The sequence below is a fragment of the Epinephelus moara genome, chromosome 24 (genome assembly GCF_006386435.1).
Source record: "Epinephelus moara isolate mb chromosome 24, YSFRI_EMoa_1.0, whole genome shotgun sequence".
Classification (NCBI taxonomy): domain Eukaryota; kingdom Metazoa; phylum Chordata; class Actinopteri; order Perciformes; family Serranidae; genus Epinephelus; species Epinephelus moara.
In genome coordinates this window covers 34,592,553-34,616,198 of record NC_065529.1, presented here as the reverse complement: position 1 = coordinate 34,616,198, position 23,646 = coordinate 34,592,553, and the positions used below count along the sequence as shown (strand labels likewise).

The 23,646-nt window shown below is 39.1% G+C and overlaps 1 protein-coding gene across 1 annotated transcript in view; it reads right to left on the bottom strand.

The window, feature by feature from the left end:
* Positions 1 to 4,617: 4,617 nt before the first annotated feature.
* The window catches only part of LOC126385497 (guanine nucleotide-binding protein G(s) subunit alpha-like), a 47,378-nt gene continuing 28,349 nt past the window's right edge, over positions 4,618 to 23,646 (bottom strand). The window contains exons 6-12 of the mRNA XM_050037238.1: positions 13,442 to 13,496; positions 10,516 to 10,589; positions 10,120 to 10,178; positions 9,751 to 9,871; positions 8,474 to 8,604; positions 8,043 to 8,110; positions 4,618 to 6,632 (exon numbers count right to left, since the gene is read on the bottom strand). Coding sequence (XP_049893195.1) covers positions 6,486 to 6,632; positions 8,043 to 8,110; positions 8,474 to 8,604; positions 9,751 to 9,871; positions 10,120 to 10,178; positions 10,516 to 10,589; positions 13,442 to 13,496 — 655 coding nt within the window. The 3' untranslated portion in view covers positions 4,618 to 6,485. The remainder of the gene's footprint in view (positions 6,633 to 8,042; positions 8,111 to 8,473; positions 8,605 to 9,750; positions 9,872 to 10,119; positions 10,179 to 10,515; positions 10,590 to 13,441; positions 13,497 to 23,646) is intronic.

The window sequence follows — 23,646 nt, the reverse complement described above, 5'->3', positions numbered from 1 at the left end:
TATTCCCATGTCACTTAATTTGTGTAGGGACTCAAGTTCGTAATTGTAAGAGGATACTGGAGAGGTTTCATTTGGTTGCAATCACTGACCTCACCACTAGATGCCACTAAATCCTACACACTGGACCTTTAAGACAGGCGGGGTTTTTTACCTCTTGCTGTCAGGAATAAATGGAGATTGTGTGTTGAATGTGTTAAAGACCTGCTTTGACATCACTGATTAGGTTGTAGCCAATGTTCACTATACAGCAAAAAGTATGGTGACGTCCCAGTTCACACACTTTTTTTGTACTTTGGGCTGCTTTTCATGGTTTGGTCCCCATTAAGGGAAATCTCAATGCTACCACACATAACGAAAGTCTAGATTCGTGGTTCTCAGCCAGGGGTCCTGAAGTGAGTTCCAGGGGCACCCCAGAAAAACTGGGAATAGTTTACTTTCACTATTTTATTCAGGATAGAAATGAAGCCAGTGTGAGTAAAAGTCTCAAGATTGACTATTCTGATAATAGGTTTCGATTCTTCCATGGTTGTCTCCTCAAATGTTGATGGCAACTAAAGAATTGTGGTCTTCATTATATCTAACAACCAAAAGGTTTTAAGATGGAGGTTCCCGAAGTGAAATCTAATCAAATGTATATCAATATATATCAATTTAGGGGTCCTTTACTTGAAAAAATGACAACAACAACTGGTTTTGACGGAAGTGTGTTTCCAACTTTGTGGGAACAATTTGGGGAATACTCATTTTTGTTTCAATGTATCAATGTCCCTGTGCATGAACTGAGGTTCATATACAAATGGTTTTCCTCATTTGGTGTGGAAGTACTTGCCTCAACTTCAAGGGATAAATAAGGAAGCTGACTGTGAACTTAGACTTACCGCCTAACATCGGTGGCTGACCTCAATATGAGAAATTTTTTGCAACAAAATCCCAAAACCGTGAGGAGAGCCCTCCCAGAGGGGTGGAGGTTGTTATAGCAGCGTATTATTGCCCATATTTTTTAAATGAGATGTTCAACAATCACATATAGTTGTAATGTTCAGGTGTCCACATACCTTTGGCCATGTAGTGTATTTCAAAGTTTGAATTAATAGACAGTTTTCCACCCTGCATGACTGAGTCCTGATTTACCCTCTGACATCACTTGTATGGCGTTAGCTGAAAGTGTTAGCCCAGTCACTCCAACACACAGTGGGTGGTGCAGTACTATGCAGATTAAACACATGCAGCAGGCCCCTTGTAAACTGCTGCAGATGATACAATTTCCCTGTATCTTATGTTAACAGGTGTAGCCTCACCTGAGCTTCACCTTCCATTACAGACTTCTCCATTCTTCACACTGACAGGAGTAATATTAAACCATCGTGAAACAATAGCGTAGTTCTTTGTGAGGTGACTGTCGGCCCGTATACACTGGAACTCTGGAAGTGTCAGTGGGTCTTGTTACTCAAGGAGGAATTACCCGCCTTACCTTATAATCCTGTTGCTCCAACAAGGAAACAGATGGAGTGTCAGCAAGGTTTCTACGAACGTGAGATGAGCACGTGACACTGTTTGTTTCTCTTTAACCTCCGCTGCAGCTTCATCTCTTACATTTGAGTCTTCTTCTCAGTCTTCATGTCTTCATTCAGGAGCTTGTCGGTCGATCTCAAAACCGTGGTATAGTTTGGATAGCTTTTGAATAGCATGTTACATAATGTTGCTCCTTTTGTAATACACAGTGACATAAACAATAAGTCATTGACTGAACATATTGTACATTTAACTGGATCTAAAATCTCATACCCTGATATGTATGTACTTGCGTGTCTCTCAGAGTTGTTGTAACTTTGCTATATGTCAATCTCCAACATCTAATTTAAGTATTTGTACAAAATGTACAGGAAAAATTCTCTTCATGGAAAACCCAACGAACACTGAAAACACTTGATGCCAAAATAGAAAGAAAAAGGCAGATGGGAGTTTCTTCTTTTTGAGCTAAAATTAAACCCTTATTGCTGCAGCCTGTGTGGGAGGCCTTCAGGAGAACACAGGTGAGGAGGTGTTGACACAAAAATAAACAGTGAATGTGATCTCTTCTCTCACATTATCACTGCTGCAGATCTGGAAGGATTAAACCAGAGAAGGAAACCTGGGGACTCAGATCTCTCTGACGAAGTTAAATAACTATACAGTTGATAACATGTACCAGGAAAGCCAGTCAGTGTGTGAATGTGTGAATTATAATTAATAAGTGTATTATGCTAAACAACTCCAACTCCTCAAGACTTGAAAAATAAGGCCCTGATGTCATCGAGACGAGAGAATTTCAGCCGTAACTGTTTCTGTATGCTCCGCTGAAATTCATCCCTTGTGTCGTGTTGAGTGAGTTGTGCAGGAAGTGACTTTGCCAAAAATTTCAAGGTGAAAACCGTCACATTCCTCCAGACTGACGGGTGTCAGAAACACAGATTAGTTTACACTCTGTTGCCAGTTTGTTAGGTACACCAGGATAGAACTAACGCAGTCTGATACAACAGGACGACAAGAAACCCTACTTTTATAAATGTTATAATGTTCAGTTTTTGTTTAAACTTTTAACACAGGTGGGGACTGAACTTTATTGTTATTGAGGCTGTAGTTGTACATGTATTCATTACCTTATTTAAATTAGGTAATTTGTCTGCACGTGTATATTTATTTGTGTACACAGGTTAAAAAAAAAAAAAGGTTGCTTGTATTAACTGATCTAAATTTTTACAGTCCACTTTTCTTATGTTGTGTTTGTGTATGACTTTATATCAGGGTTCCTACAAAGACAAGTTAAATTGAAGACTGAATGAAATTCAAGACCAATTTTACGATAATTAAAACTGACAGGAAAAAAATCATGAACCAACACCGATTACTTCAGGTTAGGGACAGTTTCGCCAAAATGTTGTAACATATAACATGACGTGTCTCGTGGTGGAGACAAGTGTAGAACAGAGGTGGGAAATATGGGCGTTTGTTACCCTACATGTGGGATTCCACTGCCTTGATTCCCATAAGGCTGAATTTGAAACACTTCTTGCATAAAATACACCAAGCTTTGTTTGTATTGCCTTGTACAAGTTTCAGTCATGGCAAAATCTTAGTTAAATCGGCAATTTTTGTCTGAACTTGCACTTCCCCATGTCGTCTAGCGTACAGTGACAGCTAGCTGGCAGACAGTGGATCCCCTTCGCTAAGCATCCTGGCCAGAAATAAAATATGAGAGTTGTTGGTTCCACTATCTTGATCTATATGATGTTAGTGCAAGAGGCCTTCAGTAGATTATTTTCAACAATAGAAGTTACCGTTTTGTTTTTTTTGTTCTGTTTTTAATTTTACAGTGCAACGTCAGGAAAAAATAATATAAATCCTACTTCCCATGTCTAAACAATTTCAAGACTTTTGAAAGACTGATCAGAGACATTTCAATACCGATTAAATCCATATTTTTAGATGAATGAATTCAGTGCCTTTTAAAACTTTTTTAGGATCTGCAGGAACCCTGATTTGAATACGTATTTTCTATATGTTTTCCCTTTTAAAGCACGTTGTGATCTCTGGTTTTGATGAGTGCTATGTAATTTAAATTTACAAATATTAATTGCATCATGTTTTAGAGAAAGGTCTGTCCAATATTTAGTCTACCCTCACTGATATAAATGGAGTGGGCACAATAGAAGAAACACCTCTCATCGAACATTATAACCTTCATGACGGAAGAATTCACTACAGGACTGTAGTATATTAGACTGAGCTTTAAAGGTCCAGCATGTAGGATTTAGGGTTATATTTTGGCAAAGACATAGAGTATAATATTCAGTACTGTTTTCATTGGTCTATATAAGCTTGAAAATAAGAACTATTGTATTACTAGAAGGAACTATTTATACCTACAAACGGAGCAGGTCCTCTTCCATGGAGTCCATGTTGTTTTTACGGTAGCCCAGAGAGGACAAACAAAACACTGGGTCTAGACCAGGTGGTTCATGTTTCTGTGTCGGCCACTGTAGCTCTATTATATGCTGGCACACGGGAGAGGTTTCAGTTGGTTGCAATCTACAACCTCACCACTAGATGCCTCTAAATCCTACACACTGGACCTTTAAGACAGGCGTACCTAATAAACTGGCAGCTGAGTGCGTGATGCAGACGTAGAGAGGATCTGGTGAACTCAGCCTGAGAATGAACCAAACACTAATACAACTGTTTCTTCTTGTTTAAGCAAAAAGAATTTGGTTTATGTAGAAACAAGCAATGTTTTGCAACTGGATATTTCCGTCTCCTTCAAAAGAGTTAAAGCTAAAATAAAATTAAAATAAAAAAACAAAACAAAAACAAATTAATACCCATCCCATTGCACCCAGAATCGCCACCTTCCGAAAAATGTATGCAGATGTTACTGACAGAAAGCAAAGGAAACCTGGGGGACAGCTCACAAGGGGGGATAGATATAAGTGTACAGTACATATATATAAAATATAAAATCTGAAATATATTTTATATATATTAAATTGTGTTAGGGTTCAGTATCTTTCACTACACAGCATTAAGGTGGTGTGTCTGATTATCTTTTTTTTTTTTCTTAATTTTTTTTCTTTTCAAATCCTATTATATAAACCAGAGGAGAGTCAAAGCAAAACAAATGAATCAACGAACAAACAAATGTGGGGAGGGGAGGAAAAAAAATAATAAAATAAACTAAGCAACAGACGAAAGGCCTCCGCCCCGATCCGATGCCCCTCCCCCCAGCCTCCAGCGGAGGGGTGAGCCAGCACGGACGAGGTGGGACAGACCCGTCCAGCTGTACAGCGCAGTGAAACATAACTTACATATTAGCTCATTTTTACACGTACAGTCGTGATCAAGGCACAGGGATCTTCTACAAGTTAATTTTTTTTCTTCAATAAAGATGTACAAAATAATACATTTTACAGTCTGTACAAGAATAATAGTCCAGCAGTAAAATAAAGACAGACGTACTTAAAGCCGGGAGGGGACAGGAAGTGGGAGCGGGAGGTGTGAGAGAGTAAGACGAAAGGTGGTTGTGTGTGGCGGGGTAGGATGTCATGTGGGGAGAGAAGGGGGGCTGATGAGGGCTGAAGCTTGTGTGCTTGTGTGTGTGTGTGTGTGTGTGTGTGTGTGTGTGTGTGTGTGTGTGTGTGTGTGTGTGTGTGCGCACGTGTGTTCCCAGGTAAAATGTTGCATCCAGTCTCGACAAGTCATTTCTTCTTCATGCTTTCCTTTTGTTATTTTCCATATTAAATAAAACCTCTTCTTTATTTTCCACATGTTGAGTAGTTGTCAGATAGCAGCAGGGGCAAAGGGGGCGAGGCTGTATATGTATGTGTGTGTGTGTAGGTGAGGAGGAGGAGGGGGGGGGGGATTAAATGGTGCACAAAGGCTGATCACACACACAGTGTACACCAACACACAACATGGGGTAAAAACTAACAAAAACTTAAAAGTTGATTTGTGTTATTACAGGAATATATAATATTTATATTTATATATATACATATTTATATACACACATATATAAATATCTATATATATAGCTTGGATTTTTTGCACTGCATGAAGTTCACTGGTATGCATGAATTTATGCATTGTATGATATTTCTTTTTTTTTTTTTCTCGATATTTTTTGTTGTTGTTGTTTTCTGCCGTCCCTCCTCGATCGGGGTTCTTGAAGAGCGGGTCATGTGAGCCGTGTGGTCTTATGTTCGAGTCACGCTCACGTCCACAGGCAGCCATTAGTCAATTAGTCCGTCTGTTCGGGCGACAAAAAAAAGGCTCACAGCCCTCCTCTGTATCAGTTTGCCACCCTCCGTGTCCATCGTTCTCTCCTCCTCCTCCTCCTCCTCCTCCTTCTCCTCCTCCTCCGTCGTCGTCGTCGTCTTCAGCACGCGGTGAATAAACTCCTCTCTCTCAGGATGCATTATTTAATTCAGCCTCTGTAACTGTTAAAAGCAGGAGGACTTTTAAAGGATCTGTGTGTGTGTGTGTGTGTGATATGAGACATTAAAACCTGTCGAAGGGCTGTGCATGTCTTACGCTGTAGTGTGTGTGTACCTGCGAGTGTGTGTGTGTGTGTGTGTTGATATATCTGAGAGAGAAAGAGAGCTAAAGGAGGGAGAGCCTGCACTGAGGGGTTCCAGTCCTGACCCTCGTTTCTGGGTCAAAGTGTAGCTGAGTACAGCAGTCAGTCCTGGCTAATAGGTGATGAAGATGATGTTGGTGGATCCTTAACTGTGTTTCCTTTTTTTAGAAAAAGTCTTTCCACTGTTTTTCTGGAGTCGTGTGGGACAAGTTCTGTAGGAGCTGTATCGAGATGGAGGCGAGGGCTCGGCCGTTTGGTGAAGTTGGTAGAAGTGGAGGGGGTGATTGGCTAACTGGTTGTAGGGAGTGGGGGAGGGGGTGGGGGTAGATAGGTAGGTTGGTAGGTAGATACGTAGGCCAGACGCCGCTGCCCATCACAAGAGCTCGTACTGCCGTAGGTGCATCCGCTGTATGATGTCGCGACAGTCATTGAAGACGCGGCGGATGTTTTCTGTGTCGACCGCGCAGGTGAAGTGGGGGTAACAGTAATGCCGTCCGTCCCCGCTGGCTGTGCTGATCCTCTGAAGAAGACACAAAGGAAAGACATGTTAGTGTTGGAGGTGTTCTGTCTTATGTAGCTACGAAGGACTCCCTGAAAACGTGCCTTAATTCCTGCGTCACACAGTGTTGTGTGCCTGGTGCGCATTCTCGTGTCTTTGCACCGGTTTCTCTTGTCACTTTTTGGACAAGCTCACAAAACTATAACCTAGAGAGCTGTTTATTATCCTAATCTTTGCTTTAAGCCCAGAATTTAACCTACGAGAGACTTTACGTAGAGACTTTTTTATTTTTCGTGATCATCAATTTACAAAGACACAATTAGGGTGTTTTCACACTTGGTCCTTTTCAGATCTCTAAACGGGCTCGGAGTGGTGACTCAGCATTTTTTTGCGCCAAGTTTTGAAACAGTTTTCAGTCAAAGCACCAAAAATAATCTTACAATTAGCCCCTTTATCAGAATTTAAGAATACTCTGCCAGATGGTTAAGCAGTTGTTTACAGTTTTCAGTTAAGACCGCACGAAATGAAATGTTTTCACGGGAAACAAAAATGATGACTATGCTCGACTTTTTCAGCATCTTACTCGCATTTCACGTGTGGTCAAACTGCCTCAGTTCAGTAGTGCTGGACTGCTGGTGACTAAAATCAGAGTCAGAATCAGAGTCACAACAGTGTGCACTGCTGAGTCCTCCAAAACCACACCCATCCATGTAATACACCAAGTTTTTAGGGAGTCCTGTACCTCCACAGCCCTGTCAAATGAACTCAAGTATCCCTATAAGCACCACCTGTTATGCCCCTAATGTGTTCTCTGAATAGATTTACACTGGATGCATTTTACTATTTATTATAGAAAATCAAATATTGTCACTTTCTTACTACAATTTCAGCTGTTAATGTTTAAGTCTGTTCAGTAAAGTTGCATTCCACTTAGAGGATAGCTCAACCTTTACTGATGACTTGTAGTTGCCTATTTCAACTGTTAATCCACACTTTTACCCTGTTTGGACTTTCCACTGAAGTTACTGAGAGTATCTTGAAGGCAAATATCCTCTGAACACAGTGACTGAGAGGAACATTAGTCGCCATCTGCGAGATTTCTGTTTTGATTTTGGTGACATCTTTGGTGCTGAACTTTCACTAGTGTTGATTTAGCACGGCACGTCCAAGAAGAAGAAGAACATTTGCCAGTCGCACAGTTTGGATGAAACTGTGATGTCTTTGACTTTCTGTTAACTGCTGTTGCTGCTTCTGTCAAACTACAACCACTTCATGAATCACTACTGAGTTATACAGGATTTTAAATCAGTGATACAGGTGGCAACATGTACATTTAGCGGACTGTCAGATCTGTGAACAGACCTGGTGAAATTATAAAAAAATATATAGTTTGATGAAAATGATCAGGTAAAACATGAGCTTTGTACGTACCAGAAACTCATCCCGAATGAAGTACTTTGCCCTTGTGACGCGGGGATCCTCACCTGGCTCTGGTATTGCTGTTGGACAAGAAAAAAATCTGGTCACCATTAAGTCTCTCTTTTACAGTAAGACATTAAACACATCACTCCTCCTGCTGAACAGGATACGTCACCATGAGGAGCTACATCTGGTAAAGCTCGTAAGGATGATGAAGAATATTGTGACCAATTCAATAAGGTATTCTGTAAAGCTGATGTAATGTGCTATTAGACTTTACTTATTGGTTACGATAGAGCTTCATATTTAATCCTCAGCTGATTTTTAACTAGATTGTTGTATTCTGACTCATCATTTGAAAGCGTCGGTTTTGACCACAGACAAACTGATGTGTGTGTGTGTTATGTACTGGACACCCACAGATACCAGTGTCAGCCTCTTACCATCATCTGGTGTAGTGTAGCGTGCAAACTCCGGGAAATACTCCTCAATTTTAGATTTCCCTGCCAAAACCTTCTCAGCGAGCAGGTCCTGTTTGTTCAGGAAGAGGATTACAGAAATGGTCCGTAGCCACCTGCGGAGGGAAATGAAGGACGAATTCAGTGCCAGGTTTCTTTGGACTTTCGATCAGGACCCAAAGTACGTTACAGGTCTGTTGCTGGAGTCCCCAGTTTTTAAGTGGTGTTATGTTTTAACAGGCTTCGAAACATTTACTCCTCTGGGCTGAAAAGGTCTTAATGCTCGTGCCATAAACAGTCCATATGTTCCCACATGGAGAGGAGGACTTTGTCTTCTCCCACTGTACATACAGTACATGCACCCTGAGCATGAATATTTCCTGGTTTCAATTTTCAATCCTGTTTGTACAGTACGTCACAGCACTTGTTTAAAATGTCTCTCATATTTTGTCTTAAAAAGGAAAAACCTTTGGTAAATAGCACTGACGTATGAAGGTTCACGTTTTTGCTTTGACTTATCATTATTAGGTAAATGCCAATAGTACAATGTAATGGCTATAGAATAATGACATCATCTGTGTGTAGATTGGTTCTCTATAAGTCTCACTTTCTGCCAACGGGTATGAGGGCTCGATTTACGGCACAAAGGAATTGCGTCAGCCATTACACAACCTGGTGGTTATCAGTAGCTCTCCAGAGTTACCAAAGAGTATCAATGTATGTGAAAAAGCCCACATTGTTGTATAATAAGTTTGCCGGTCTATTGCACTACGAGTTTATTTGCTTCGTTCTGATGTAATTTGATTTGTCTCACCTGAGTGACGTCATTGGAGCTGCTGTGTTAACAAGCCAACAAGGTTTAGTGTCAGTTTTGTTTGTTTTAGTTTGTATTAAGACAACACTATTTTTCCTCTCACGTTTTTACAACATTCACCTATACTAACTTTGTTTATTGCCGTGTGTAAATGCCTAAAAGTGAGTGTGTTGATGTTTATAGTTGAGACTCATTTATCAGAGTGATTAGTTGCTAGTGACCAGGAAGTGCAAAGCAGGAGGTAGGAAAGGTCTGATGGGAAAAACAGTGCTTGCCTGAGATGTCCCTTTGTGCCATATGCATTTTCTGAATGCCTTTTATTTCTCCCTTTCACCTTAAACTGATACACTGGATGAACTGGGAGAGAGAGAGTGCTACTAGTTTCATATTTGATGAATAAATCCAGAAAGAAAAATAAAACTTTGAATTTCAGGAAGCTGATGCTCACCTGTTGTTCCAGATGTTCTTGAAAAGGTTGAGGGCTTCCTGTAGTCTGTTGGTCTGATTGTCTTCTCTGATCACCATGTTGTAGCTGCTACTCGCCACTACGAAGATGATGGCTGTCACATCTGTGTCACACACACACACACACACACACACCACAGGATATGATTAACACATTAAAGAGGAGTAAAACTACCAAACACTCTTGATTACCTTTAGAGTTAAATAAACACTGAGACATGCATCTGGGAAAAAAACTAGAAAACAATCCTGGACACAATAAACAATAACAAATTACTAAATTAATGACTGATTGTCACTGATTATTTTTAAGTAATTCATAAATAGTGAAGCAAGCTCCAAAATAACCTACCGTTGAAACACTGGATCCATTTTCGACGTTCATCCCTCTGACCTCCAACATCAAACATACTGTGAAACAGAGGAAGTTCAAAGGTTAATGTGCGTTGTAAAAGTGGAGCAAAGACTTTAAATACTGACATCACTGTTTACTGAACAGAAACAAGACCTTCTCAACCAAATAAAAAACACATGACCTCACGAGACCTAATATTCAATATCAATTAAAAACAGATTATATAAAAAGGTGATTCATTTGTCATCCTGGGAATTCACATTGCTTATTGCCCTTCAAATATTTAATCTTTGGATGTTTCACTTGCAGAGTAAAAAGGGGAATATTCTGTATTTGCATCTGATTTTTACTTTATCACAAACACTGTGATAAATAAACTTTGAGGTAACTCACTGGAAATTGACTTTGTCTATTTGAAATCGTGTCTCAAAGATCCCAGATGTCAGTACTCTGCATCTCAACAGGTCCTGAAAAATAGAGACACACAGGATGGAGTTAAGATCATTAAAGATAAATATAGAAAAAAAATACAGACATGGGAGGTGTAGAAAAGAGATGTCAGGAGGACAGACGTAAGAGTGTCACAAGAGAAGAAAAACAAGGTAATAAAGACGGGATTATTAACAGAGGACAAGGATGGATAAACTCAGTACTCTTATGATTTATTATTGAATTTATAGGCATTTCATCTATAAACAAAGCATCATTTAAACTTCCTCTTAACTCAGGTCATACTGTATTTAATATTAAATAAAGACAGCTTCTTTATGTTAAGTATTACAATTTATTACAGAGCAACAGATATATTCATTATTATTTAATCTGTCAATAATCACTTTCGATGATTCATTTATTGTTTATGCAAGATATCATAAAACAGCAAATTCCCAGTTTTGTCTGACCAACAGTCCAAAAGTGAAGATATTCACAGAGAAAAACAGCAAATCTTTATAACTGAGAAGCAGGAAACACAAACTGTGTCTGAATCACACCCTATTTAATATATAGTTCACCCATTCTTGACAAATCACGCCCCACCAAAATATAAGAGCCTTTAAGCTGTAATTCATCAACGGAATTATTATTCTTTGGGGTGGAATATTATAATAAAAGGATTTACATGTAGGAAAAAAATATGATTTAGAAAATACTTTGATCTGCTTTCATTTTTTTAACTTGTAAACTTGCCCAGTGCCAGAAAACACATTTGTCCCAGACAAGAATTCACAACTTCAAATAATTAAAAATGTGTTAAAAGCCTTCAAAATCAGTTTGTACTGATACCAGTTTGTACTGGTGTAAAAATGTTCTGCTAATCTTCTTTGTTTTAAAGTTTATTTTTTATGAAAATGTGTCCCAGAGTTTTGTCAAGTCTGTCAAATTTCTAAAAACCATAATTTAATCGAGCATAAAATGTATTAGCTATATCATAAGGACTCCTGTCTCACTTCCTGGTTTCCAAAAAGAGGGGAATGCTGCTCAAGTACCAGTAAGCTTTCTATTTATTGGTAAAGTCATTAAATAATATTGCTATTGAGTGTCTCAACCAGAACATGTCAACTCTGTAGCCTTCTAAATCCAAACTAAATAAGAATTAAGGTTTAAAAAGGAGTAGTTTGATTAGCATTAAGGGAACTCTTAGCAACTTTGGAAAATAAAATGGCTACTCACTACAACTGCTGTAAAATGAATAAATATATAACTTTTTGTCAACACAATAAGACACCAACCTTGTCAGATCTTACCTCTGACATCCATTATATAGCTAAAATTTGATCACTGGGAGGTCGGCCCATTACAAGGTTTAATAGTCAAGGCACAAACACAAAAATAAGGTTTGGCCCCATTTGTCAAGAATAGGTGAGTGCACTATTTTTACACTGTGTCTGAACTCTATAAAATGTCTGGGCTATATAGTTGCTTCAAAAACTCCAACAATGGAACAAAAAAAAGTTGAGTGCATGGTGCTCTGTGCTCACAATCCCACAATGCAATGCCTCACATTTTCTGGATGTAAAAATTACAGTTGTGTGACTGTACAGCTGTCAGGGACGACACAAAATGACGCTGATTTATAAGAGTCCAAACGCTTGATTAACTGTGAACTACAAAGTATACTACTGAGTGTGTGTTATATAGGAAGCAGTGAGTGAGTGAACGAGGGAATGATTTGGGACGCAGCCAACAGTCCATCTTCACAGCGGACATTTTGACTTGTCATAGTAGGAATGTACAGACGTTACTAATAACATTAATGATGACTGTTTCAGTAAACCATGACAGAGTGACAGTGGCTACGATTGCATGCACACTAATATTCCACTATTTTTTTCGAACATGACAGTAATTTGATATGGCTCAGGTAAAAAGCATATTCTGTTTAGATATTCCGAAATGAACCTTTTTCCGACTTCAAAATTTTCTGATTAAGAAATGCGGGATATGTCGGTATTATTCAGGTTTTAATAGCATTCTTTGGACATATATGTACACAGCGCATTAAGAATATTCGTCTGAATTGGGGTTTTTACAGCAGTTTGCGACACACAGCATCTTGCCTTTTTACGGTCAGCTATGTGCGTTGTCATGGATATGTTGTACATAAATCACCCAGCCGACAGTTTGCAAGGTCGTGGGTAAGAGAAGCATGCCCAAAAAAAAGCACACATTTCTTTTCAGAAGGAGAAAAACACCTACTTTTTAACATTATGACAGACTTGGATATCAACAGGTTTTTGGATATGCACAGATATTGCAGAGCCAAAATTTTCGAGAAGGTGGCTGAAGGAATGAAAGAAGGAGGCTGTGTTCACATGGTTGAACAAGTCCGCCACCAGTAGGAAACTCTGTTATTTTGTTAAACGACATGTTAAGGCACCTAAATCAGAGTTTGTACAGCTGCATGTAAACAGGAATATTAGTGGAATATTCATTTTCATTAGCTGCTTAAACAGCTTATTAGAAATATTTTTTATATTTTTTGGAATAAGGGCAAAAACTGTAATATTTTGTGCACATAAACGTAGTCAGTGAGGCAGCACACACAATACCAGAACCCTGAAATTGAAACAGTAAACAGAGTTCACCCATCGATAATTTAATCATCTATATCTGTGCTGTTTGTGCTGTGACAAGTCAAAATGCTTCCTATGAAAAAGCACCATATTTGGCATTTTTTCTTGATAAATCAAATCAAAAATTTCTTGATGCTTAATTTTCTGTCAATCAGCTAAACAAATAACTGACTAATAGTTTTAGCACCACAGATGTAGGCAGAGTGTTTGAATATACTGCAGGTGTTGACTGTAGAGCATCTCACCTGATCAGTGGGTGTGTAGTCATTCTGCCTGACCACATCGATCCTGTCTAAGAAGCTGCGAGAAAGAACAGAAAAATACAGCCGGTTAGATCTTAAGCACATTATAACAATATAATGATAAAACAATAATACATGTACATAATAACACAGTCAAACATGTCGACATCTGCACTGGACACTTTCAGTAATCATCAAAATAAATGTACCTCAGCAACACATTTACCAGATGTTGATGCAGACCATTTTTAAAATCCTACTATACTGACACACTATACAGTGTGTGGTGGGAACTGTATGGCACCCTAACACACACACATCGGTACATCCCAGTACATTAGTGTGAGCTAGAGAAAGATGGAGGACGGTGGTCTGTGAGCGGCCACCAGGGGGCGTGTGTTTTAATTCACAGTGAGATCAGAAGCAGCCAGTCTGAGTCACCAGCAGCCGTTTGCTCTGTCAGGCCAGAGAAGCCTCGTCAATGGAGCTGCTGTAGTAATACTTGCACAGGAGGAGAGGCGTGTGTGTGTGTGTGTGTGTGTGTGTGTGTAAGTGCACATCGGTGTGTATGTGCGTGGGCGGGAATGCAGGCCTACGGTGAGATCAGATTTGCAGAGCGCCTACCCAAATGAATGTTAATTGTTCCGATGAAGTGGAACAAGTGAAGCTGCTGCTTTTCAAGGTGTGTGTGTGAGCTGCCCTGATGCTTTCATGATGACTGTATCAGGGTCACCTGCTGGAGGTGTCTGCTGCAACAAGTCAGGGCTCAAAATAGACACTTTTACACAAGCATCTGTCAAAGAAACAACAAAATGTCTCTCATGTATCCCGGGCTCTCCTCCTTTACAATAAGTGAGGTATCGGATGAGCAGACTGAGTTTGTGGATGATGTCACAGGACTCAGACTTTTAAATGTCCCTGCTGTCCTGACAGTGCTTTGAGATGTACAGAAGAAACATTATGTAGGAAGAAGAACAGGAGGTGCTATGCTCTGACAGTGGAAAGACGAGTGGGCAGGCTAACGCTGCTGCACTGAGTGGAATTTGGTGATTATCTTTAAAGCTAAAGTGGCAACTATCGTGAATGTCCCACAAGCCTGCATCAATCAGACAGAAGCACTGCAGGGTTTCCCCACAAACGGCTTCTCTCAAGGGTGAAGCGCAAACACATCCACAGCAAAAGAATAATCTACAAAAGCACTTATAGGGCATCGTTTAAAGCAGCCTTGTAGGGTTTATACCTTTTATTTAAGCCACTAGAATCATCCTATCACTATTTGTCTCCTGTTAAACTTTACAGAAAAACTCAATTTCTGCCATATGAGGCCCCAAAATACCATTTTTCTTCTTAGACTACACATCTGCAAAATGCAAAATTAAGACACAGATCATTAAAAACAGCTAAAACGACAAAGTAAAACAAGTGATATGTAAACTACCTGCTTGATTGCACTTTCAATTCCATTATGATCAAAAGCACCATCTCAGCAGGAACATTAACTGCACTAGAAAGGCTAACACCGCCAACACTCAGCAACTCACACCAAAACAATCTAAATTATTAAAGAGCATTACAGTTACAAACAAATATGTATTTTGGGGTGAACTGTCCCTTTAAGAACCACTGATTGAGCTGTACTGTCTGTAGTAACAACCAGCACCCGATGAAACACAGAATCCCTAAAAACCCCTGAGGTTGGCACACATTTAAAACATATTTCTGCCAGACAGAAAACACTGTGTTTATTTTTTCAGATTGCCTCTTTGTTGTTTTCTTCTGATGATATCTAACATCTTCAAGCTTCTAAAATTATTCAAATAAAACAAGAAAGGAAGAAACTCTTTGGTTTAACGGCTTACAACAGGTAGATATATGCATGCAGTAGCAATGGAGTTATAAGTTTTAATCTGCGTCATAAACTGCTTGCGACCGCTCCTAAAATACAGACCGCTTTTTTTCTCTCATATCACAAAATATTAACGTTTACATTTTTCTGAAAAACATAAGATCAAGCTTTACGGAAATCAAGCAGACTCGATAATTATGTGGTCAACTAATAACTGAACGAGACCTGCAATGATTAAGTGATTAGTTGTCAATAAAGCCTGAGTGATACTGAATTTTTAGGGCTGATGCAAATACCGATATACAGAGTAAAACATCCAGATTGTGATATGTCAGCCGATATTCTATCTATATATATAATGCAATTATCCCAAAAACTTGTGACAAAGTTATGTAATGGAGGCAGGATATTTCACACAATAAATGTTATTGTCAAAAACTGTATCATGCACTGAAACAGGAAACGTCACTTTGATAATTATAAATTACTCCAAGACTCTTTTTCTAGATTATGTTTTGTTAAAAAAAAAAAATCTGATCAGTGCTTACTGGACAACATATACGCCGCTACCAATATATCTGTGAGAGGCCAATTAAATTAACCGCCATCTAATTTGGTAATTGATTAATCAATTTGAGTAATGTTTATAAAGGAAAAAAAAGAGTTAAAAATCTCTGATTCCAGCTTTTTTAATATGAATATTTTCTGTTTTTGTACTCCTCTCTGACAGTAAACTGAACGTCTTTGGGATGTGTAAGAAATAAGACATTTAAGGACGTCATCCTGGGGTTTTGGAAACACTGAGCAACATTTTTCACCATTTTCTGACTTTTATGAAACCAAACAACTGATCGATTATTGAAGAAAATAACTGACAGATTAACTAACAATGAAACTTATTATTAGTTGCAGCCCTAAAAGAAAACTGACAAACAAAACAAGATGCATCAGGGCGGCGCTCAACATCTCTCATCATTAATATCCTGGAAAAACCCTTGACACAAACTTTACATGTTGGGAACCACTGTTTCAGGTGGCTGCTAACGTAGACAAACTTACTGATCTACCACCCTGTTTGCTTCCTGCATGGCTGTCTGTTTTGACTGATCGTCTGCCCACCACTCTTATGACTAGAAAGGCAAGACACTCTCTCGTAGCTGCCTCTCAGGGCAAAGGTATGTAAACCCCTCTGAGATAACTAGGAATGTGGCAGGCAGGGGTGAAATGTGACAGGAGGGCTGCAGGTAACACACTGAGAGGAACAGGGGGCTGGGTCTGCGGAAGCTACAGCACTGGACAGACAGACGGAGACAGTCAGGAAGAAGAGAGCGTCAGTGTGAGGCTGAAAGAGAAACAGAAGAGGACAAACAGTTTGGGGAACTAAGAGACGCCCCGTGTGCGTATCTCTGCACAAACGCACAGTGACACATATATTCATATAAAACACACACGGAGGCAATTAAGCAGCCAACCAGTCTGGTACCATCGGCTCTCTGCAGGGGCCCAAGTGGCTCAGCTGTTCCCACACCACAGCACCTCTGCTGTGCCAGCACACCCAGAGCCCTCGCTGGACAACTGTTCAGCCTCTTACTGCCCCGTATCCTCCACTGCTCAGCGTCTGACTTCACCCTCCCGTAACATCCCCACACCGAGCTCCCCAAACACATAAATAACCGGGATGTGACAGAACCTAAAAGCTCTAATGATGACAGAGTTAACATGGCTGCCGCCGACATCTGCCGAGGCCAAACTCTTGTTTATCTACAGCTCTGGTCTGAGGCGGCAACACGCCCAGGACAAACACACTGCTCAATTTTTAGCAGTTCTCCCTATTAATAGGAGAAGTGCCAATAATAACCGTGCCTTGTAAGTTGAACTAAATAATAGTGGCTGCCCCAGTAACAGAGAGGTCTGCGGTGTTATGAATAACCTGTCAGGGTTATTCTGGGGTAGCAGACAGGCAGGCTTAAACACTGGAAATACACACAGGACTCTTGTCTGGTGATTGAAATAACCCAGTATTTACAAGAAAAGATAAAGTATAATTTTAACTTTTTAGTGCACCTTTCACTTACATATCATTTTTGTAGGTTTGCAGGTTCAACAGTTGTGAGGGGTTTAAAGTAGGACTAAGAAAAATGAACACTATATTTATAAACTTAAATCTTTATCGTTATCATTATTATTTTAAACTACATGTTTATAAGAGATTTTCTCTTTACATACACATGTACATACGCATACAACAAAAGAAAGGTGTACCTCGTCAGCCGAAGCACACACTGCGGCACAAACGAACACAAAACACAAAGAAACAAACTTCTCAGACATAAAGCCATATTTTCTATGTATATAAACCCGAAAATTATTATATTTTCGTCACATAAATTGAGTTCAAACTAACCAAACTGCAAGGTTTCTATTAAGAGTACTCTTCCTCTTCATCATCTTCTAAGTCCATTCATATCACCAAAGCACTAAAAAAAATCTGTATTATTTAATTTAATTTTTTTTTTTTTGTTATAGCTATATAAACATAACCAACTCCAAACACTTTTTAAATTTAATTTAGGTGAAATTTGCTCAAGTTTAGACTTGAGATGTTTAAGGTAGACGTAACTTAATGACTTAATAGTTTACAAAAATAAAGAAGCAATAAAACTTTAGAATTTCTAAAGCTTCTTCCTCGAATACACTGCTCTAAAAATATTACTAAAACTCCCACAAACAAGTTTAAACTACACAGTCAAAATCACAACTGCAAAGAAATATGAGTTTATTATTTTCATTAGTTATTTTCCGGTGGTAAGAATTCTCCAACAATCAACAGGCAAACTGAGCTCTCCGCTGCAGCATCAACAGCAGCGTCCTGGTCCAACAAAGCTGATAACCCTCTATACTATAACACACTCATCTTGTTAAAGTGGCAGTATTAGGACAAAGGATTACCCAGATTATGAGCTGGTCTACATCTACAGCTCTACATGGGATTAGTCTCCTCTGAGCTGCACGACCGTGTTGACTCGTCAGGCCTCCGCACGTACAGCTGGACTGGAAAATATGCTGAATTATTAGCTTCATTTACTTGAATTAAAAAAAATCATTAACTTTATAAATAAGATAACATGAGCAGGTTCAGGTTACTGACTTAATTTAGTTTTCACTTCATGTTTAACACAAAAAGTTTTTGTCTCTCCTCTGTTTACAAGCAGATTGTATTTAACATTAAACAAGAAACTGTATTAACAAACCTAGCAACATGTAGTTTAAATATGAGTCTTGACAGTGTTAAATGTGACACAAACACACAACATCTGGGGACCTTTGCCCTGCATCTGAGCAACTCTGCAGATCGGCTGTGTGACACACACACACACTGACACACACACACATACGAGCAGGCCGGCACGACTACGCCCCTAAAAAGTGCCTCTTTCTTTCCACATCTGCCAAAATCCATTTGTGTCTCCCAGATTTCCAAACGTTCAACAAGCAAATTTATTTTCATGTTCACAACATATCCTTTCAAACGAGCACTAACACCATCTCAAACAAATGCTTTTCTTCATTAACGCAGAAAACAAATGTCATATTTCAGAAAAACTGAGAACGTGGCTAAAAAAGCTCAGCATGAAAAAGTTAAAAATGTTCATGTTACATAATTAACTCAGCAACAGGTGGGAGGGTTAAAAACAGCAACAGGAAATATCTATTAAATTAAATATAGCTTACTATTAATGTTACAAAGATGTGGGCACATAAAACACGTATTTTGTACAGCCCTTACCCTTGTTAAGATGACAAAAACGTGTAAAAAAAAAAAAAAAAAAAAAAAGACAGAAAAAAGAAAGAAAGAAATTATGTAGGGACTAAGGGACTGTTCATTATTTGTGAGGGGGGAGGCGGTGGCGCAAAAAAGGGGGAAGCATGTCAAATATTTTTTTAAGCACTGTGGAGGGACTTATGTTTTTTTATTTTGGCTAAGGAGAGGGGCTTACAAATAAAAATAGTTCTATTTTGTATTTATTTTACCACAGATTTTTAAAGGAAACATGTCTGTTTTCTTTAGAAATTGTTAAAATTACAACATTTATCACAGGCAGAAACTGTAGAAACAGAAATTATTGTTGGGTTTCAAATTTCCAACAGTCCTTGGACACATCAGATAAAAAAAAAAAACACTTACATTAGAGAAAAAAAGAAAAAGAGAAAACAAATCTAAGCTCCAAATAGTGACATTTCATCATTATCACTTAATTCTACATCTCATTTAAGATTTGAAAAAATAAACCGCACTAACTGACCCGCATGCAGGACAAACGTGAAAAACTGAGGTCTTCAAAAAACTTCCTCTTCAATTTTTAACCTTCAAACATCAAAGCGTAAGTTTCAAAAATTGCTGAATAACTAAACTAAATTATGTTGGAGGGAGGGTCATGCATTTTCTGCCAATATTTGTAGCTTAGGGGAAGGTTTAAAAAAAAAAAAAAAAAAAAAAAAAGTAAAGTCATACCATAGCCACCCCTCTCCTGTGATAAGTAAAGAACAGTCCCTTAATTCCTTAAACTTGCACCATAAACATACAGTAGCCTATTCACGCTGAACTGCACAACTTAGAAATTCAAAGCAAATTCCAGTTTTAAGCACCATAAAAACACTTTTAAAACATGTGAATTTGTCCCTTCAGGAAAACTCTGCACAAGAGCAAACTGAAGCTTCACAAGCCTCTGAAACACAGAGTCAGAGAAGTCAGAAAATGGTCTTGGCACTTCCTCAAAGGGGGGAAAGATCATGCACGGCCTGCAGAGCTGAAAGATCTGGGGGCTTTACTGCGTTTTTGTACGTTAACGCTTCACATTGGGCTTCACCAGCCGATCCTTAATCAAACACACACACACACACACACACACACACACACATCCAGGGAGAGAGGGAGAAAGAGGAGGAAAGAAAAGAGAGAGAAGGCTGTGTCTGACATTACAGCGCTGCTCCAAAAATAGCTCCCTGGCGCCCTGGCCTCCAGCTTGGTTGTCATGGCGACAGAACCACAGGCGCTATAAATAGACAATCGGCTCCAAATCTTGTGCTTCTGGAGTGAGGCCAGAAAGAGGGAGAGACAGACAGGGAGAGAGGAGGAGGAGGAGAAGAAAAGAGCGAACGACAGATAGGAGAGAAGGAGAAGAGGAAGAAGAAGAAAAGACAGAGTGACAGAAGAAGAGGGGGAGAGAAACAGAGAGCAGGCAACAAAAGACATACAGACGGAGAGAAATGCAGGGAATGGAGTGGGTTAGAGAGACAGGGAGAGACAGGGAGAGGAGGAAGGAGTGCAAGAAAGACAGAAAAAAAAGAACAAAGATCGAAAAGAACAAATTAAAGAAGTTAAGAAAAGAAAGGGAAAATGAAAAAAGTAAGAATCAAAGACTTAACAAAACAGGAGTCAGAAAGAAAAACGAACCGGATGAAAGAGAAACACAAAAAGAGACAGAGAGAATACAACAACAAACAGGAAAGAAACAATAAGAAAGAAGAGATAAAAAAAGGGCAATTAATGAAAGAATGCAAGAACAAGAAGAATGAAAGTAGACAAGACAAGAAGACAAATAAGGAAAGAACATATCAATTGACAGACATAAAGTAAAGGAACAAAAGACCAAAAGAAAGAAAAGAAACAAAAAAAATTAGACCAAAGAAAATAAAGGCAGGAAAGACCAAAAAATGCATTAAAAAAAGAGAGAAAAAGACAAATTAAAAAGAAAATAAAACAAGATAGAGAGAAAAGTCAAAGAAAAACTCAAATAAAAGAAAGATATGCAAAGAGACAGGCAGACAAAAAGCAAGGGAACATAAAACCAAAAGAAAGACAAGAAAGAAAAAAAGACCAAAGAAAATCAAGAAGGGGAGAAAAGCCGAATAAAAACCAGAATAAAAGAAAGAGACAGAAAGACAAACAGTAAGGGAACATAAGACCAAAAGAGAAGAAAAGACAAGACCAAAGAAAATAAAGTAAGAAACACATAAAAACTGATAAAAACTGAATTAAAAGAGAAAGAAAGAAATGACAAATTAAAAAGTTAAGAACAAACAAAAAATAACAAGACAGGGAAAAAACTTGAATAAAAAAAAATGAATAAAAGAAAGAGACAAAAAGAGATGGAAAGACAAAAAAGTAAGTGAACATAAGACCAAAAGAAAAATTTAAGACCAAAGAAAGTAGGGGCAATAGAGACAGAAAAACTCAATAAAAGAGACAGAAAGAAAAAAGACAAAATAAAGAAGTAAAGAATAAACAAAAATGACGAGACAGAAAAAAGGCTAATAAAAAACTGAATAACAGATAGAGATGTAAAGAACCAAAAATAAGGGAACATAAGACCAAAAGAGATAAAAGAAACAAAAGGAATAAAAAACAAGACTTACGAAAATAAAGGTAAGAAAGACAGAAAATAGGTAAATAGTGTTTAAAGAAGAGAGAAATAAAAAGAGAAGTACTGGGAACACTGGTGTGTTAAACAGCAGCTGAACACTGGGAGCGACACTATCACTGAACACACACAGCATTCAGGACATCACAATACAGTGAGATTGCTGCAGCAGCTTCTCTTCTACTTTAAAATGTACCTGACTCATACTACACATCAGCACAGCCACAACACGTCAAACATCTGCTGCTTTAAACACGTCTAAATATATTCACAATCACACCACACTGAAGTATTTAAACTACAACCCCCCCTCCATCCCCAAAAAATCAGTTTGTGTTTGCCCATCCCTCTTACTCTCCCCCTCACTCCCTACATCCTCGCGATGAGTCAGAGACTCAATCCGAGCCATTTTCTGTCCCTGCAGAAACACAACTACACATCACAGGGAGAAACAGCAAGGGGGAGGAGAGAGGGGAGAAAGAGGAGGAAGGATGCCGGAGAGGTAAATCAGGGGGACTCCGGCACACGTTCCCTGGGACAAGATTTCAGAGAATCGACGGATAATAAACACCGGCTGGTATCACATCCAGGCGACACATAACACAAACAGACACACGTACTGAATGTATGAGGACGCTGTTACACACTTCTCAGTTTTCTCTGAACATCTGGTTAAAGACACTTATATATATAATATATATTTAATCTATAAATGAAGTTGTTTTAAAGCCTTTAATAAAAAACTTGCTGTGAGGGCCAAAAAGTCCAATCAAGATCAAATTCTTACATTTGAGAAGCTTGAACCAGTGAGTGTTTGGCATGTCTGCTTGATAAGCTACTTTACTTTATGATTAATCAATTGTAGAGTTGGGCAATGGAGTCTAAAGACAGACTGCATACCGTGAGACAATATAAGTTTACTATAATGTTACTAAATAAATCATCTTTAAGTCTTACGGCTGATTTCTCACTAAAATCCAGATCTGCTATAACACCATTAAAGGTGCTAGTGAAGCTACGAACTCATGACAAGAGCTCCTTCTTCACACAATCAAATGAGATAATAAACTGCTCTGTCAACTTAAAGCAGCTCTATGTGATATTCAGAGTGTATCTATGATTCAGAGATTGTCTGCACACGGCTCTCAACATGGAGGTTGCTGCACTGGTGGTTCACAGCTGATGATGCTAACAGTATGAACAGAGCAGCACGGCAACAGTGCTGACAGAGCTAACAGTGTTAACAGGAGGGAACCAGAGGGTGGGTGACAGGGCTGGAATTTCACGAGGGCCACGAGGGCCATGGCTCTCATGCCCTCCTCATTTGGCCCTGTGCCCTTGAAAAAAGTATCTGCCCTAAGGCCACAGTGGCCTTGATGCCCCGCCCGCACTGCCCCAGGTGATTTTGCAGTTTTCTCCTCTGCCTCTTTCTTGTCAACACGGCTTTGACACCTGCTCTTTTGAGAAAAAAATGCGATGACATTCTGGACTCTTATTGAGCAACATCAAATGAGACGATGCGTACATCACCAGTGGGGGGTTTGATTCGAGCCTGGCATGAACCGCTCGGACGGGCTATAACGACAGTTTGACACCAATCTATCACCGGCCAACCAGGAGACTTCATCAAACACCCGGGAGTAAGGTACCGAGACCCGGTATTAAACAACCCAAGGCAAGTTTAATCAACACCGTAATAACAGTAAGCTCCACCATTATCAGCGTAATTTTTTAAAGTTTCAGTTTCATGTATCATCATTCTGCAGCGGTGGGGCCGCGGTGCAGATTAAGGGAATATAACTTCAAGATGACTCTAGTTAACGACAGCTACACTTGTTACTGTGAGTAAGTGCGATAAAACCTCTGCCAGCCAAGCCAATACTTTATCAGTGCATGTGATCAGCATGTAGAAAGCCATATTTCAATCTGCTCTGTCCGCA